The sequence below is a fragment of the Aspergillus udagawae genome (genome assembly GCF_001078395.1).
Source record: "Aspergillus udagawae IFM 46973 DNA, scaffold_1, whole genome shotgun sequence".
NCBI classification, from domain to species: Eukaryota; Fungi; Ascomycota; class Eurotiomycetes; order Eurotiales; family Aspergillaceae; genus Aspergillus; species Aspergillus udagawae.
Genome location: NW_025091264.1, coordinates 1,449,972 through 1,466,672, shown reverse-complemented (window position 1 = coordinate 1,466,672; position 16,701 = coordinate 1,449,972). Strand labels below are relative to the sequence as shown.

At 51.2% G+C, this 16,701-nt stretch overlaps 7 protein-coding genes across 7 annotated transcripts; 3 read left to right on the top strand and 4 right to left on the bottom strand.

The window, feature by feature from the left end:
* Positions 1–589: 589 nt before the first annotated feature.
* On the bottom strand, positions 590–1,347 carry Aud_000493 (nicotinamidase; the record flags this gene model as incomplete). Its single annotated transcript, XM_043286002.1, has 2 exons — positions 590–1,246; positions 1,297–1,347. The coding sequence occupies 2 exons, from the start codon at positions 1,345–1,347 to the stop codon at positions 590–592; spliced, it is 708 nt and encodes a 235-aa protein (XP_043141937.1).
* A 1,009-nt stretch (positions 1,348–2,356) lies between these two features.
* Positions 2,357–3,220, top strand: ssuA (RNA polymerase II subunit A C-terminal domain phosphatase; the record flags this gene model as incomplete). Its single annotated transcript, XM_043286001.1, has 1 exon — positions 2,357–3,220. One exon carries the CDS (start codon positions 2,357–2,359, stop codon positions 3,218–3,220), a length of 864 nt encoding a protein of 287 aa, XP_043141936.1.
* A 225-nt stretch (positions 3,221–3,445) lies between these two features.
* On the bottom strand, positions 3,446–6,530 carry Aud_000491 (putative DNA excision repair protein (Rad26L); the record flags this gene model as incomplete). Its single annotated transcript, XM_043286000.1, has 2 exons — positions 3,446–6,363; positions 6,422–6,530. The coding sequence occupies 2 exons, from the start codon at positions 6,528–6,530 to the stop codon at positions 3,446–3,448; spliced, it is 3,027 nt and encodes a 1,008-aa protein (XP_043141935.1).
* A 397-nt stretch (positions 6,531–6,927) lies between these two features.
* Positions 6,928–7,798, top strand: Aud_000490 (exosome non-catalytic core subunit SKI6; the record flags this gene model as incomplete). The annotated part of the gene is made up of 2 exons (XM_043285999.1): positions 6,928–7,226; positions 7,288–7,798. The coding sequence occupies 2 exons, from the start codon at positions 6,928–6,930 to the stop codon at positions 7,796–7,798; spliced, it is 810 nt and encodes a 269-aa protein (XP_043141934.1).
* Positions 7,799–8,526: 728 nt separating this feature from the next.
* Aud_000489 (high-affinity Cu transporter CTR3) lies at positions 8,527–9,439 on the top strand (the record flags this gene model as incomplete). The annotated part of the gene is made up of 3 exons (XM_043285998.1): positions 8,527–8,664; positions 8,739–8,769; positions 8,850–9,439. The coding sequence occupies 3 exons, from the start codon at positions 8,527–8,529 to the stop codon at positions 9,437–9,439; spliced, it is 759 nt and encodes a 252-aa protein (XP_043141933.1).
* A 632-nt stretch (positions 9,440–10,071) lies between these two features.
* cyp4 (peptidyl-prolyl cis-trans isomerase) lies at positions 10,072–10,976 on the bottom strand (the record flags this gene model as incomplete). The annotated part of the gene is made up of 4 exons (XM_043285997.1): positions 10,072–10,258; positions 10,326–10,432; positions 10,565–10,734; positions 10,928–10,976. The coding sequence occupies 4 exons, from the start codon at positions 10,974–10,976 to the stop codon at positions 10,072–10,074; spliced, it is 513 nt and encodes a 170-aa protein (XP_043141932.1).
* A 1,437-nt stretch (positions 10,977–12,413) lies between these two features.
* Aud_000487 (putative cell polarity protein) lies at positions 12,414–15,338 on the bottom strand (the record flags this gene model as incomplete). The annotated part of the gene is made up of 3 exons (XM_043285996.1): positions 12,414–12,815; positions 12,873–14,000; positions 14,064–15,338. 3 exons carry the CDS (start codon positions 15,336–15,338, stop codon positions 12,414–12,416), a joined length of 2,805 nt encoding a protein of 934 aa, XP_043141931.1.
* Between the last annotated feature and the right edge of the window lie 1,363 nt (positions 15,339–16,701).

Below are 16,701 nucleotides of genomic sequence, written 5' to 3'. Positions count from 1 at the left end.
CAAGGGGATCGACCCGTCAAAGGACCCGCAAGAGCACCCAGAATGTTCTTCTGTTGTTTGTATAGCCTTTGGCTTCTCGTCCAAGAGTAATACAATAAGGGTAGAATATTTGAGCTGGCTTCATTCTTTTCACTCTATCTCTCGATCCCTGGGGGCAGTCCAAGCCAAGAACAACATTGAATGCATGAGCCTAGGAGAATCTCAGTAGCATAATTCTCCACAGTGGAGCGGCGTCATTGTCAATCATTATTTCGCCCTAAGCAACCATGAAACAGCTTTCTGATATCACGTATCTTCCAACAAAGACGTGGATACCGATCGGTCTGAGCCATCTACCTTACCGTCAATAAATTATAGTCTCACGAAACTGCGCTCACAGCAGACTTCGCACCATGAGCATCTGGTAGAATCCTCCACGCATGCCTCGGAACCAGGGAATCATATAAGCAGAGTATTACTCATGTCCTAATGCTGGGCTCTATGGGCCGCCATCGTCTGACGCCTTGACAGGTCTAGCCCAATTCCGATTCCAAAGTCTATCATAATGTCAATGAGCTTGAATACTAAGTACCATGTACGGAAACGGCGACTAAGACGCAGTGAGAGCCGCAATCTCAGGGCCATCCGATCGAATGATTGTTACTCCCGCTGCTTCACACTCTCGCTTGGCCTCCTCCCATCCTGCATCAGGATCAACGCTTCTGGTCGCATCCTCGACAAGATAGCTTTTGAATCCTCCCCTCGCGGCATCCATAGCCGTGTATTTGACACAATAGTCACCAGCGATCCCGACTGAAAACACATGTGTGATGCCTCTTTCTGTCAGCACTGCTTTGAGATCAACGTCCACGGACTGAGCATGAACGGCTGGGTCAAGGTTGCCAAACGCATCAGAGAAGGCAGAGTACATCTCCACGCGCGGATCCATTCCCTTCTTCACGAGCAGGTCAATCTTACTGCTGTCAATCTCAGGGATGATAGAGGCCCCCTTGGTCCCTGCAACACAATGAACGGGCCATAGCCTTTGCTCCTTGATCTCATTTCCCTTCCCAGGCGCCGGATTGGTCATCTGGAAGACGGACTCAAAGGGGCGATTGTTAGGCTCGGGATGATTGCTCGCAAAGGATACATGATTTGGGGGGTGATAGTCTTGCGAGGCTACGCGTATCAGGAAGCCTGGGTTGGCGAGCAAGGTATTGATGAGTGGTGCAATGGAGCGAGCCCCTTGTACCGCGAGTGATCCATCCTGTTGTTATGAGCTTCTTTCCACTAACAGGAAGAGTAAGCTGTGCTGACCGGTGGGCAGAAATCCTCCTGCATATCTACCACTAGTAATGCTGCATTCATCATGAGTTGGGTGTGACGGCTTCCCTGGGTTAAGAGCTTATCAAAACTAGATTGTATTGCCCGTCCAGAAGTAATGGCCGACCCTATACCGACACGAAGTATGCGCGATTTCCTTTTATTCTAGGTTTGTCTGAGTTATGGGTAGCCTTCTTGTCACACTCTCCAATCAGATAGTTATCTGCGCAGTCTGAAGACAATGCAAGCATCGAGCAGCCTGGGAAGACACATTGTCATAGGATGGCACTGGTTAGACTGGTAGACCGACATGACGGGACAACACACCACACACCCTATCATAGTCACGTGATTCAGAGGAACCGAGAGAGCTTAGCGCAGGCTTGCAAGGGCTGACAATATCCACGTCAAGCCTAAATCCATAATGGTGTCAGCTTTAATTTTGGCAGTTATCTATCAAGACCTGTCAGGCACTTCTTCAGCAGCTCTGATCACGCATCTCATCGTCAATCCTCCGTCAGTTCCACAAAGGGTTAGCGCAGGCACCTGCTGACTCAGCATAGCACCAAAAGCTTCGCGTGGTGCAAAAACACACGCAAGATTCTTCACTTCTGTCATCAGGGCTGCGGCCCTTCATCCATCTGTCGAGATCATACAGTTGACAACAGTACATCAGGCTCATTTCAAGACGCAGATAATGAGAGGCATTCTCAAGGTATGTACCACGAAGTATCAATCTCTATCAACCCATGCTGTGCCATCACATGATGATCTCTTTTTATTGGAGCTGTCCTAGCTACACAATGCGGACAACCTTTTTATACGCATAATTAATTTCTGATAATCTTCACTTGGTTTCCTTTGGTCACTACTCTTGCCAAGCATTCACCATTCAGTCTTGCTAATTGAAAGCAGCTCTTACAAGGAACAAGTGAACACACCTTCCAGCCTCCTTGATTTTGGTCTCGCAAAGTCGATTCCCGAGTCGGCACCTCCATTCCTCCTAAGAATAACATACCACACTTGGTGATATTTGATTACATCGCCGCTCAACATGGCTCATGACCCTCGACTATCCAGTGCGGGCACTGCCACTCCCAATCCGCCTCCTCCGCCCCCTCCTCCGCCCCCAGAGACCTCTATGACAGGCACAGGCGAGGCCCAGGCCGCAGAAGCAGCTGCCCCCGCACCGTCGTCAGACTCATTCAAGCTGAAGTTCTGCACAGTATGTGCATCGAACCAAAACCGTTCGATGGAAGCCCATCTCCGCCTCTCCACGGCGCCCTCTCCCTTTCCCGTTATTTCATTCGGAACAGGTTCTCTGGTCCGTCTTCCAGGACCATCCATCACTCAACCCAATGTCTACAACTTCAACACCACCTCGTACTCGCAAATGTATGACGAGCTCCTCGCCAAGGACGAAAGACTCTACCGTAATAATGGCCTTCTGAACATGCTTGACCGCAACCGGAATTTGAAATGGGGCCCGGAGCGTTTCCAGGACTGGGTTCCCGGGATGCCGCGTGTGGACCACGTGTCGAAAGGCGACAAGGGTGCTCTGGGCACCGAAGGAGGCACGGTCGACGTCATCATCACCTGCGAGGAGCGGTGCTGGGATGCCGTCGTAGACGATCTCATGAATAAGGGCGCGTCCCTCAACCGACCAGTCCACGTATTCAATGTCGATATCAGAGATAACCATGAGGAAGCCCTGGTAGGAGGAAAGGCCATCCTCGAATTAGCCACGCGACTGAACGATGCGGCGACCCAGGAACGTAAGATTCATGGTGCCGAGGGCTGGGAAAACGGTAACGGCGACGCCCGTAGGAGCTTCGACGAACGTGTACCCGAGATTCTGGCTTCGTGGCAGGAGAAATGGCCTAATTTGCCGGCTTTGTGGACTCTGGCCTGGCTATAGTAACGAGATCGATAGCGCTTACTTGCATAACGATAATCCGTGAATTAATATCAATTTCCTTTGCATATTGCGCAGTCAGTGTCTTCTTGTAGCTATTGACGTACAAACATCACCAGACTGTCGAATAAACGCTGTTTTGTAAATCAAACTCCAAGTAAACAAAAGGGTATCTCTTGAAACAAAAAGCCCAACCAGATCGAACGCCCGTTTTCCGAATCCATAATATCATCTCTGACCTAAGAGTACCTCTCGTCGCTCGGTATACCACCGCTCCAAACACGCCCGTCTCTGAGCCTGCGTCATACCCTCCACCACAAGCGCGAACTCAGTGGCACTAGTGAACCCGAACCGCTTCGCCATACTACAAAACTGACGTTTCATCACCTCTCGTGGCGGGTGGAACCTGTACCGGATGGGCCGGCCATCCTTGTCGAGAATAGCATCCGGCCCGGTCCTGTCTTGCGAGGACCCGAAGACCTGTATGTCGCCGAGTTTTTCATCGGCTAGCTCGGCACGCCGACTGAGGCGCTCTTCCACCTTGGACGACCCGATGACCTCGTTGTTCAAATGTGTGTATTCAACGCCTGCGCCGGCGAGGATGGCCTGGATGGGATCGTGTTTCTGCGCGGTCACAGCGGCCTGGGCCTGGGGCGCGGCGTCGTCGGTGTCGCCGCGGATCATGGCGGCTAACTGGCTCATGACCTGGTCGTCTTGATTCTTTGTTTCGGAGCTGGTGTCAAGCGTGGTGGTTGCTGTGTCGATTTCGTCGACGTCGATGTCCATGACTCGGACGCCGGCCTTGCTCTCGGCGACATTGGTCTTGTTGACAATGTCCCTGAGGACGATGTTGTTGGTTTTGAACTCGAACAGATTGTCAAGCCCAAAAATCTCGCCCTTCCGGTCTTTTTTCTCCTGCACTCCTTTGAAGTATCTTCGTTCGGAGCTCGCGTTATAGCCGATGTTGGCCTGCTGTTGCTTGTATATCTGACGCGCGTAGACGATTTCCTCGATCGTGCCGGCGGAGATCAGGCGGAAGACCTCGACGTTGCGAGACTGACCGATTCGGTACGCTCGGTCTTGGGCCTGTAAGTCGTGCGAAGGGTTCCAGTTCGGGTCAACGACAACGACTTTATTCGCCGAGGTGATGTTCAGGCCAACGCCTCCAGACCGGGTCGAGATTAGAAAGACAAACTGCTTTGGGTCGGCATTGAACTCGTCGACAACTTTTGTCCGCTCCTCATAACTCATGGAGCCATCCAGGTAGCTCACATTGTAGCTAGTGTAATGAAAGAGCATCTGCAGCATCTTGAGAAGACGGACGCTGTGCGAAAACACCAGCACCTTGTCACCGTTCGCATGCCACCATTTCAGAAGCTTGCGGAGAACCTTCCATTTCCCGCAGAATTCGGGGTTGGCATAGTTGACAATGGAGTCTCGGGTCCGATAGAGTTGCTCCCACTGGTCGGGCACGGCAATCTCCAGCATCTCTTTATCCTTCTCTTGCTTCTCCAAGGAGTCTGCCCCTTGCGGTATGAGTGTTGCAAGGTGGTTGCTGAGCTTCTGGAGTATGGCTATAGCGGGGAATACATAGTTCTGCCATCTGCCTCCGGAGGGCAGAAACTGCCGGCAGCACCAGCCTGCTTTCTTTCCTGAGCCACAGTCACACTTGTCGGAGGATGTCTTGATGTACTGAACAATGTCGCTGTCGAGGATGTTTTCGTAAGCACTTGCCTGCGTCTCGGTGAGCGGACAGAAAACGACCCGGTCGCTCTTCTTCGGAAGTTGATCGGCTATCAGTGTCTTCATGCGCCGTAGGAAAAACTGAGGTAGGAGATTTTCGACCAGCTTCTTCGCCGTCTTGCGCGCTTTGCTGAGTTGGTACAGAGTGGCATCGTGTGACTGCCCGATTTTCAAGGGCTCTGAGATAGTACGTCTCCAGGTCGTAACCGGACCAAGTTTTCCTGGATTTGCCCAATTGAGGAGCGTCCACAATTCTTCGTACTTGTTCTGAATGGCAGTCCCCGTCAGCCCGATTCTGCAAAGTGCATTGACTACGTTCATCGCTTTTGTTGTCTCCGAGCTGCGTTCCTTAATGATGTGGCACTCGTCCGCCACAACGCAGTCCCATTCGACCATGTTCACAGCATCCTTATTGTGCAGATATGTGCCATAAGTTGTAATGAGAATTTCCAAGCGACCTGACCTTGCGGCCTGCAGCGCGAGCTCCTTGTTGTCCCCATGATATGTATCAACATGCCACCAGCCCCAACGGTTGAATTCCGAAATCCAGTTTTGAATCAAGGTTCCTGGACAGACAATCAAGGTGCGCGGATACCATCCGTTCCGGCCACTTCGCCTCATCTTCCTCATCCTTTTGGCGTCTCGTTCGTCACCAGTCTTCCCGTATGCAGCAGTGAGGAATGTAATCACTTGCACCGTCTTTCCCAGACCCATGTCGTCACCCAGAATTCCCCCTTTCTGATAAACAAAAAGCTCATGGAGAAAAGCGGCACCTTCGACTTGATAGGGCCGCAACCATTGGGCAATGGGGGCTGGGATTAACCCGAGCGAGTATGGAAGGGTTATATCCTCGTACTTCCCGCAAGGTTCTATATTCCTAAATGCAGGTCTCTCCTTGAGAAACTCCAACCGTTCATCGTCCGAGAATTCCACGTCATCGAAATCTGGTGGAAGCTTCAACCCGGACTCCTTCAGATGGTCCATCCGCCGGTCGAACTGGGTTCGACGCTTCTGCAGATAATCCGGAAGCGTATACTCCATGAGCTCATCGTCCGAGGGAAAGTCTTCCCCATATGTCCTCAGAACGGGTCGCGTACGAGTGGATTTCTCGTCCTCTTTCTTCGGCCTTTTGCCGACAAACGAGTCAGGATTCGCCACTTTGGTATTCTTAGACTTGCGAAGATTGGCACTGCTACGCTTTCGCTTGATAGCTTTCCTCTCTTTGAACTGCTTATACGCTGCTTCGCCATCGTTGAAGGAGTCGTCGCCACTGTCGGTATCGGCTATGTCAACGACGGAGGTATCGCGGTTGGAAGGGGACGACAACCGCTTGATCTTGAGCCGCTCATGATCGGAGGCGGACTGAGGTGGTTCCGGATCTGATTTGAGTACTCGGTCTCTATCTAAACACAAATTCCTCAGATTAGCTTGTAGCTGAAGCGTACGTGCGGAGAAACATACAGCGAGGAGGTATTGACGGCTTGGGGGAATGAGCGCCATCGAGATCGTCATCTTCCGTATCGTCAACAGTTGATACGTCGGTGTCTTGTAGCTCCCAATCTCCGCCCATGCTGAAGGACAAGGAGGGGCAGGAAATCTGTCTCCTGACACGCGGAGGAAGTGCTGGTGAGAATGCGGAGTGCGGATACTTATCAGGTGGATTTCCCGACTGGGAAAAGAGCTGTTGGCCGCAAACTGAATTTGTCCGCTCCCACTTCAACCTCCGCCGTTTGTCACATTCGTCTTGCCCGCGCAATTCCTCGTACCTCATTTGGGATTGGGATAATCCTGAATCGAATTTCATCTGCTTTGCAAGCGCTTCCTCTTCATTGTTACTTAACACCTGTCTGTCGTCCCTGACGTGTTGGGAAAAATCCTCGAGACCAGCATTAAAGCGAACGGTTGCGAAACCGGTGGATGAGGGCACAGAAATTGATCTGCAATAACGATAACTTGAAGGACTCAAAATGCCTCTCGATACCTCTACGACGTATCCTCTTACGAAGCTGCGCCTTGATGGACGCCGCTGGAACGAGCTCCGTCTTCTTCAAGCCCAGATTTCTACCAACCCCGCCAGTTCAGGGTCATCCTTTTTGTCCATGGGAAATACATCGATAATGTGCTCTGTTCATGGTCCCGCGGAGGGAAAGAGGGGGGACGCGACAGGAGGTGCTGCAGGATCGGCCGGAGCTGTGGTCGAGGTCGATGTCAACGTTGCGGGGTTTGCAGGCGTTGATCGCAGGAGGAGGGCTGGGGGCAGCGACAGGTATGAGACCTTATTGCTACGCTTCGTCTCTTTCGCTACGTTCTAACATGTCCCGATATAGGCAATCTTCGCGAATTGCTACGATCCTGCGATCGGCCTTCCAATCCCACCTCCACACCCACCTCTATCCACACAGTACGATTAGCATTCACGTGTCAGTCCTGTCGGCTGACGGGTCTCTCCTGGCCGCAGCGGTCAATGCGTGCACCCTGGCCCTTGTCGACGCCGGTATTCCCATGCCGGGCCTGCTTTCTGCCTGTACCTCTGGCATGAGCGGCAGCGCCTCTACGCCACGTGATCCTCGGAATGACTTCCTGGATCCCCTTCTAGATCTGTCACTGCCTGAAGAACAAGAGCTTCCTTTCCTGACGGTTGGGACCACAACAGCTATTCCTGTTGGAGAGGACGCTATGGACGAGGACGACGAAGATATGAAGGTCTCCATGATGGTGATGGACTCGAAAGTCCATTGCACTTATCTCGAGACAATGCTTGCCGTCGGAATTGACGGATGCAAGCAAATCCGGGAGATCTTGGAGGGGGTCATCAAAGGGACGAACCGGGGAGTATGATATTTACTTGACATCATGTGTCTCGATTCTTTTATACCCTGCATGTATACTCTATGGGAGTTGGGCGTCGCGGTTATGCTGATAGATGGGGTGATTGTACCTTGGAGTGGTTCATATTTTATTTTTCTACCATACCATTTCTTTTACACATTGATAAAACCCTATAAGGCCAAGCTCGTATTTTCATAAGCAGAGACCCAGTTCCTTAGCACAGATTCTAAGAATGTTCTGGGGGCCAAAGAAGCCAAGCGGCCGAAATGTGCTCAATTCCACTCGCAGCCAAACCCTAATTGGTTTGGACTGCAGCCAAGTACTTCCTAGCAAACAGCAGACTGAGGCCTTTCGAGCACAAATTATGCAACAGAGAGCAGAATACTTGAGTTGATATCCACCCAATGACTATCAGAATCATGCGATCGAGCCACAGAAGAGCAGCAGAAACGCCGGGGAGCAGCTCATTTGTTCCCTGATGGGCCTGTCTAGTTGTACGACTTCACTGTCTCCCAAGGTGTCACAGCTTGCTATCTCTATGTAGATAACCGTCGTGTCTCCTCTTTCTTATCTCTTTCCTCTATTACTCTGCTCTCCTCTTCTCTCCCATTCTGTATTCCACATTTCCTCCTTGTCCCTGTCCGCCAGGTTAGGGATTGACGGACTCGCTAACTCAAGTGCATCTCACCGGAAATCCCTGAACTTTCACATGTACAATCGTCTATCCCACCGGTAGAATGGATCATATGCACCACGATATGGACTCCATGGTGGCCATGTCCGCAACCTCGACTGCCAGCGCGGCCATGAGCACCGGCAGCTCTCATAGCATGGGTGGCATGGACGGCATGCACTCGTCTTCCTGCAAGATCTCGGTATGCAGACTCGGAGCACAGCACCGACGACAATATCAAACAATAACCACCGGCTGACCTCCCCGACCGTCTAGATGTTGTGGAACTGGTACACCATCGATGCCTGTAAGCTTTTTGACTCTATCTCTCTCTCTCTCTCTCTCTCTCTCTTTTCTCCTCCACGATGCTAACGCCAACATCTCCAGGCTTCCTCTCCAGTCAATGGCATGTCACTTCCCGCGGCATGTTCGCCGGCTCCTGCATCGGCGTCATCTGCCTCGTCATCTGCCTCGAGTTCCTCCGCCGCGTCGGCCGCGAGTACGACGCCTTCATCGTCCACCGCGCCCGCCTGAGAAAACAGTACCTCTCCACAACCGCCTCGTCTCAAGGCCTGACACGCGCCACCGACGCCGACGCCAGCGCCCAGGGCTCTCCCAAAACTGTCCCTGGCGCCGAAGGCGCAGCGCAGACGATCTGCAGCGCGTTCGAGGACCAGACGCCTATCCGCCCCACGCTGATCGAGCAGCTGGTGCGCGCCCTGCTGCATATGCTCCAGTTCGCGGTGGCGTACTTTGTCATGTTGCTGGCCATGTACTTCAACGGGTACCTCATTATCTGTATCTTCATCGGGGCGTTCCTGGGTTCCTTTATCTTCTCCTGGGAGCCCTTGAATCTGCAGAAGGAGTATGTCGTTCTCCTCCCCTTACCTTCGTCGGATGATATGCAAAGGGCTCGATCTGACCTGTGTCCTTGTTTTAGGAATGATGCTACAACAGTCACCAAATGCTGCGGATAGATCTGCTCGTTGATCCGGCCTGCAAGTCGTGGAGTCGCTCTCGATTCAAGCGTTCCGCTTCCCCCCTCTCAGATCCACGAAAAGAGAAGATACCTCACGGTGTTGGTAATATGAGATCAATGATAACAATCGAATATAACACAAAAGTTCACCATCTAGCTTCATCGTCAGTTTCGTAGTCGTTGTATTGACGTAAGGTTAAGATATGGCTGAATGAATTGATCTTCACATCTGGGTCAAACAATTTATACCTGCATTCCAATCAAAGTCTGATGCTCGACCCCCTTCAGCTCTATATTCTTAAGGCCGGCTTCCTAAAAGCTCTTGAACCAGACACGGCGTGTAGATCGTATGGCACAGCAGGGGCTTAGTTACGAGGGCAGACCGTAAAGATTACAGGCGATCAGAAACGGAACCGATTAGAAGCAATTGGCCCGCACAGATTAAAAGTGGACAGAGACATGCTTGGCTAATAATTCGGGAACAGTTCTAGATTACACCACGCAAGAAAAGAGACGTCGGAACTCCCAAGGCTAGATCGGAAAACAGAGAGCCACAGGCTTCATCTTTTGAGTCGTCAGAACCGAGAGGCTTCCATTTGATCGAAACCATTATCTTCCCCTTTTCATTGCTTACAGCTCACCACAGTCGACGATCTTGGGACGAGTGTTGGAACGGACAGAACCGCTCTTGCTTCCGAGAGCCTCGATCTCCTTGACGATGCTGTATGAATCCTTGTCCGCAACTTCACCAAAGACGACGTGCTTGCCGTCGAGCCAGGAAGTCACAGCCGTGGTGATGAAGAACTGAGAGCCGTTGCTACAAGGCGATCAGTACAACTCCATGTACCTCTAAAGACATGAAAGAATCGCAGGATATAACTTACGTGTTAGGACCAGCGTTGGCCATAGAGAGGACACCCTCCTTGTCGTGCTTGCGGATGAAGTTCTCATCGGCAAACTTCTCGCCGTAGATAGAGCGACCACCAGTGCCCTGAGCGCAAAGGGTTGTACATATTAGCCCTCATGTCCTATTCAGGGTAAGGTGAGGGCCTGGGCCCCAAAAAAAAGCAATATGGGGGTAACGGGTCCGGCGAGGGTGGTGTCGCGTATGACGAGAACTCACATTGTGACGGGTGAAGTCACCACCCTGGAGCATGAAGTTGGGAATGATGCGGTGGAAGGTAGATTCCTTGTAGCCTTCGCCAGCAGGTTTCTTGCAGAGCTCACGGAAGTTCTTGGCGGTCTTCGGGACATCCTTATCGTAGAGGTTGAAGACAATACGGCCAACCTTGGCTGTCAAGGCACGAAGCAGAATACCGTCAGTAAAAAGATTCGAAAGCATTGATCGAAGTCGGATTCAATACTGCCCGCTTTGAGCACAGTTCCGCGCTGATGCTGAAAAGCGGAAGGATGGAGGGGTAACCCAATTGTACCCCGGGCCCGGAAGCAAGTAGAATAAAGATAGGGAGGGCGTGGAATAACTTACGGGCAGCGCCGATAGGGGTGTACTCAACGTCGAAGAAGACCTGCGACATGGCGGAGGGGGTTTGATGGAATCTGCGAAGAGACAGGAAGGAGGACTGATTGCAATTGACAACGGAGGAGAGGAGGGGACGAGAAGAGAAGGACGAGCAAGGTGGGGTTATTGTTGACCTCAGGCTACGGGAGAACATTGTTGCTTGTCGATGCTGGAACTAAAAGGAGGGGCAGAAGCGGGTCAATACGGCGGCCGAACGGAGGGGGCAGTCACGGGACTGAAGGGTACAGTGAAAAACATCGCGTCAGCCGAAAAGAGCCATGTGTGTAAGTTTAGGTAAGCCGTCATGAATGTTGCTGGCCTCAGGCTTCCACCTGGTTGGCCGCCTGGCTGGATATAGCAAGCTCACAGCAACAGGCACAGTTTTAGGGATGAGCCATCCTTAGTAGGGCATCAAGACAACAGCAAATCCATCCAATAGAAGCAATTGGGAACACATGACAATGTCCAGTCACCAGAGAAACAGAGAGGTACTGCTCACCTTGAATTGATATTGACGCAGATGAATGCTGCGAACAGTGACGTGCTGTATGGAAGCAGTCGAACTAGACGTGAAGACGGAAGCAGGGGAGAAAAACTAGAGCAGAATCCCAAAATAGTATGGTGCCGAAATTAATGATTATATAATGATACAGTGGAGGGACAATGCTTCGAGAACTTGTTGGAACCGTAGGAACAAGGGAGGAGAAAAAACGAGATACGGAGTACGGCGGATTCGATCTCCATCCTAGATGATCACGTGACTAAGGATCAAACGAGATGGCTTTAGGGATGTAAACTAAAGGAAAGGTAGGGATAAAAGTATTCTGGCGAACCAGCCCAGTGTCTCGAATTGACCTCTGTCTGAGTAGATTGTTATATAGTACCAATAAAGTGAAAATTAAATTCAAAGTCCGTGCTTCCAATGCGATAAATATTGTCAATATGCGAATTGGTAGTAGTAACGAAGGGGATAATAAGCAGGATCAAAAGCAGAATTGCCCTGGCAAACTGCAAGCAAGAAGAAAAGACACCACCGCTTGCGACTCGAAGATCATAAAGGTCAAAACGCTAATCGTCGCGAGGGACGAAAATGGAGCAGAAGCGGTGTACAAGAATGATAGCCAGAAACTAAATCACATAAGAATACACAAAGTTGAAATTAAGGTTAGATCTAAGAAGAATGGTGAAAGGAAAAGGTCATGAAGCTCCACTAAAGAACACTCCGTTTCACATGGCCGCTCATTGTCATGCGTAATAGCTGTAGAATCAATCGGAAATTTGGCAGTCTGTGGACGCTCCTGCGCACCCAAATCAGAGTTTCCGGTAAAGGTACCAGTCCTGCCTTTTCAGAAGAATAAAAGATAGAGAATCATAGAAGAAAGTCAAGGTAGATGAAGAAGGATCAAGCTTGTCGATAAACGGTCGAGGAACTGAGGAAATTCGTTACCGATTGCTACCGGAAGTCGTCTTCGGAATCGTTATCATCCGTAAGGTCAAGTCGATGCACAAGTTCCTTTGTTTCTCTGGCGATTTCGAACGCAATGGGTGGAAGTTTCTTGATAACCTCTCGGTGCTCCGCAATGTTTATGGCATCCTCGCCCTCGGCTGTTGTTTCTAAGAGACGAGTCCGATGCAGGTTTAGCGTCTGAAGTATGGGACCAGAGCGTTCCCGAAGGACGAGGCCAGCATTGGATTTATTGATGAAATGTTCTGTGGATGAGGAGACATTGGAAACAATGGAAGAAATGGCCGAAACGTGGGTGCTGATCGTCGTCAAAACATCGTCCGCACGAACGCTGGCGACGAGTGCCTGAATGGATTGGACCAGCCCATCTGTCTGGTCCTCGATGTACAGCTACAGAGTTGATTAGTTTTCAACCGGGAAAGACAGGATACAGTAGAGTCTACTCACCTTCAATTCCTGAAGCTCGTGATCTTCCGATCCCAGCTGTGAGCCCGTCAAGACACCATTCTGAAATCCCACATCCAATTGAGAATGTGTTCCATTTGGAGTATGATTAGAAGGGTCGCTCATAGCACTATAGATCGAGTCGTTATTGCTCATTCTGCTCTGGCTCGGAGCAACGCTAAAATAGTCGGGAGACTTCATCTGCGAAAATTGATCTCGCTCTTCTTCGTTTTCGTTGAGCTCATCCTCTGGAGTGGGGCGGATTTTCACGAGGCGAACGAGTTCAATAACTGCAGTCGACAGGTGCGATGCCGCAGCATCGAGGAGCGAGACGGGTGAAAGACCATTCGAACGGACGAAATTCTTGGCCGCGGTGATCATGTTATTGGCTGTCGCAGACACTTTCCGTGTAGCTTTTGTACGCATAGCTACCAATCCGTCGGCAGGGTTTTGCGTTGATTCAATGTCATTAAGGACATGACGGACTGCGAGAATTACCCCCTTAACCTGGTCCATCACGAGCTGGTATTCGTCGGATCGTGCGACGCGAAGCAACTCGTCAATGGAAATTTGGAACTTGGTTACATGTATATCCTTGACCAATCCATCATCGTGCATGAAACCGTTACCTTGACTTACTGTGCTGAGGCCGGGACGACTTTCTGAAATGCCGGATGATGCTCGAAGATGCCGTAGCTGAGTCTTAGCTTTGGCGTACCGGGTCTTCCATAGCTGTAATTCTTCTTCCAGTCGTTGAACCTCGCCTGACAATCGCTCTTCGTGCTCCCAGCGGGACTGGGTTTGCTCCGACAGAGCCTTCATCTCCATCAAAAAGGTGGCGGCTTCTCGTCTGACTTCCTCGGTCACATGTTGTTGCTCCCGTAACTCAGCCTGCAGGTCCCGATGCTTGATCTCCAGCTCAGAAAAGCGAGCTTGTAAACCGGCGTCCCCAGCACTCTGCCGCGATGCCTCGTTGAGTTGATTTCGCAGATCTCTCTCCGTGTCATCATGCTCGGTCCGCATCTTTTCGAGTTCGAGCTGAAGAGAGGCGTTCAATTCTTCCGCCTGGGATATTTTACTTTCGAGTTCCATCTTGAGGGCATCCCACTCTTGCTTTGCTGCTCCAGTCGCCTGCTGTTCGTGTTACTAAGACACCAGTGTGAAATCCAACATGTCAGCTAGGGCGTCGCGTACCTGAGATCTTTGATGCTCTTCTTGGAACCTCGCCAGCTCCTCATCCTTTGACCTGATCAATTCCTCAAGTTTGTCCACCTTATCTTGCTCCTTTTGGTAATTGGAGAGTTCTTCGTCTTTTTCTTTGAGCAATTCCTCCAACTTGTTGACTTTCTCCTGCAACGCCGACGCCTGCGACTGCGTCTCCGCCAAAAGCTTCCGCTCGCCCTCACCTAGGGTTGTCGTCGTCCCTCTCCTGCTTTGCAAGACTCCGTCCAGAGCGAAAGCATCGCTCCTTGCGTCATAATCATCTTCCGTACCAGTCGCATCATCATCGTCCTCCACCATGATACTCTTGTTTGGAACAATGGTGTTGCTTTGGAATGACTTGGCTTGCGGCCCGACGTCACCGTTCACCGACGACGGCCCACCCAAGGACCCTTGGCGAGGAGGGAACCCACCCATTGGACTACCCGGAGGACCACCGGAGGGATAGCCCCTTCCCATGCGGTTTGGGGGACCTCGAGACTGAGAGCGCCGACTGCCGGGGGGTGGAGGATAACCGTTAGGACCGTAACCATTTGGCGGGTAACCATTTGACGGCCGTCCACGCAAGCTGGGGGCGGGGCTAGCTCGGCGAGATTCCCGTGCCGGAAACTGAGGGAAGCGCCGTTCTAGTTCGCAGAAGACGTCCGTAGCCAGGTCTCTAAACCTCTGGTGTTGAAGGGACGCGAGCTTCTGGCGTGCTTGATTGCGCTTCTCATGGAAATCTTCTCGAGGAGGCAGGAACGGCGGCACATCGGGCCGCGGAGGACCAGGCCGCCCGGGAGAAGGCATGGCCTGCTGCCGGCGGAGGAGTTCATCGTAAACATCAGTACTGAGCTCCTGAAACTGAGTAGCCGAAAGTCTGAGCAGCTTGTCTCGGGCTTTGTTCGTTTTACTGTTCGCTCTGTCATCCCGGTGAGATGCATTAAGGAATCGTCTCAGGGCAAGGTAGTGTTGACCAAGAACTTCCTCCATCTGCTTTTGTCGCTTGCTGCGATCCTCCGCCAAAGTTCCACTGCTAGACCGGGCCGCGACTGAGCTCGGGGGCGACGGGTTGCCTGCGTCGCTCACGCCATTTGTAGACCCGTTCGGCGCACCCGCATTATTCGGACCCAGCCCGCTGGGTGTGCCTGATGTTGGAGGAGTTGCGAGGTTATTGCGAGTTGAGAAAGTGGGCGAGAATGGGGGTTCGGATTTCTGGTACTGATTGATCCCTGACCAATCACTCCCATCTACGGAGACAGGCGACATGGTGCCTGGGTTGGTGTTCATAGGGGGCCGAGTAGGAGAAGGTCACGTCGTTCTGTAGCCGCCGCTGCTTAGCTCAAGGCGCCCAATCGGTTGAAGCTTCACACTCGAGACGAAGAGCAGATTGTGATCATGAAATTGGGGTCTCTACTGATGATTGTAACGAGGAAGGCCATCGACAAGGGGTTACTTGAATTAACTCGGCAGGGGTAGACGTCAGAGAATGCGAGATCGCGGTGATCAGTAGGGGATGCCGGCGGCTGATCGGAATGTAAATGGCAGGAAGGAATGTGATGAAAAAAAAAGGAGCGAACGAAGCGCCAATGAGCAAAGAAATGAGGTACAGAAACTCTTCCGCAGAGAAAAAGGGACCGTCCTTCCAGCACCACGATGACCAAAAGAGAAAGAAGACGGAGGAGAAGAAAGAGCAGAGAAAGAAAATCAATGATAAGTTGAGAACAGTGACAGGAGGCAAGTGGGAGCAACAGCCACAGAAGAAAATCAAGCGTTTCCCGACTCCCGAAGACTAAAGGTAGAAGAAGTGGAGGCCAGATGGAGACTGGGGGAGGACTCACTCTGTAGAGTCAGTACGATTACGAACAGAGGAAATCAAGAAATCCATCAGGTACCTACCTTAGGTACACACAGTGGCCAGAAACCATGGAATTACGATTACAACCCGTGGAAAAGGGGACATTTCTGCTCCATCTAGAGGTACCAAGCATTTTGTTCCAGGTCAACAGTCAGTGGGACTTCAGGTACCATGCCTATTTTTGTTCTGGATCTAGGTACATAGATAAACTAGAATTCTCAGTCTTTCTTATATTATCAGTTGATTTAACCAGCACCGAAGCATTCAGAAACTCAACATGCATCATCCCAGAATCATTTCTACCTTCCATAGGTAAATACTGAAATATTACGCAAGAATTGCTCCGTACGACAGATTGAGTCCCCACCGCCCAGGAACCGATCAAAGGCTATCCGTCTAGTCCGTACGTGAGGCGGTGCTAATCACTGCGAACCGCAAAGTGCTAAACCACTACCTGCTTCCTAACCCAAGAATAGGGGGGTCAATAACTCAGAAGAAGCAGTGAAGTCGAGCTTAACGGGTCAGCATTTGCTTAGTCTCAACACCATGCTCTGACGCGGCATGCCAGCTATTGACATTCCCATAGAAGCAGAGTAAACTGGTCAATAAGCAGCGGATTCTCAGCCACAACGAGGTACCGCCAAAATTTCACCAAAAGGTGAAAATTACATACGGACATGCAGTCACCTTATCTAGTTAGCTAGGCCAGGTATCCCATTGCTCAGCCGTTCGATGCCGCGGAACTGGGTTCAGTTTGGTGTGCACATGCTCAAG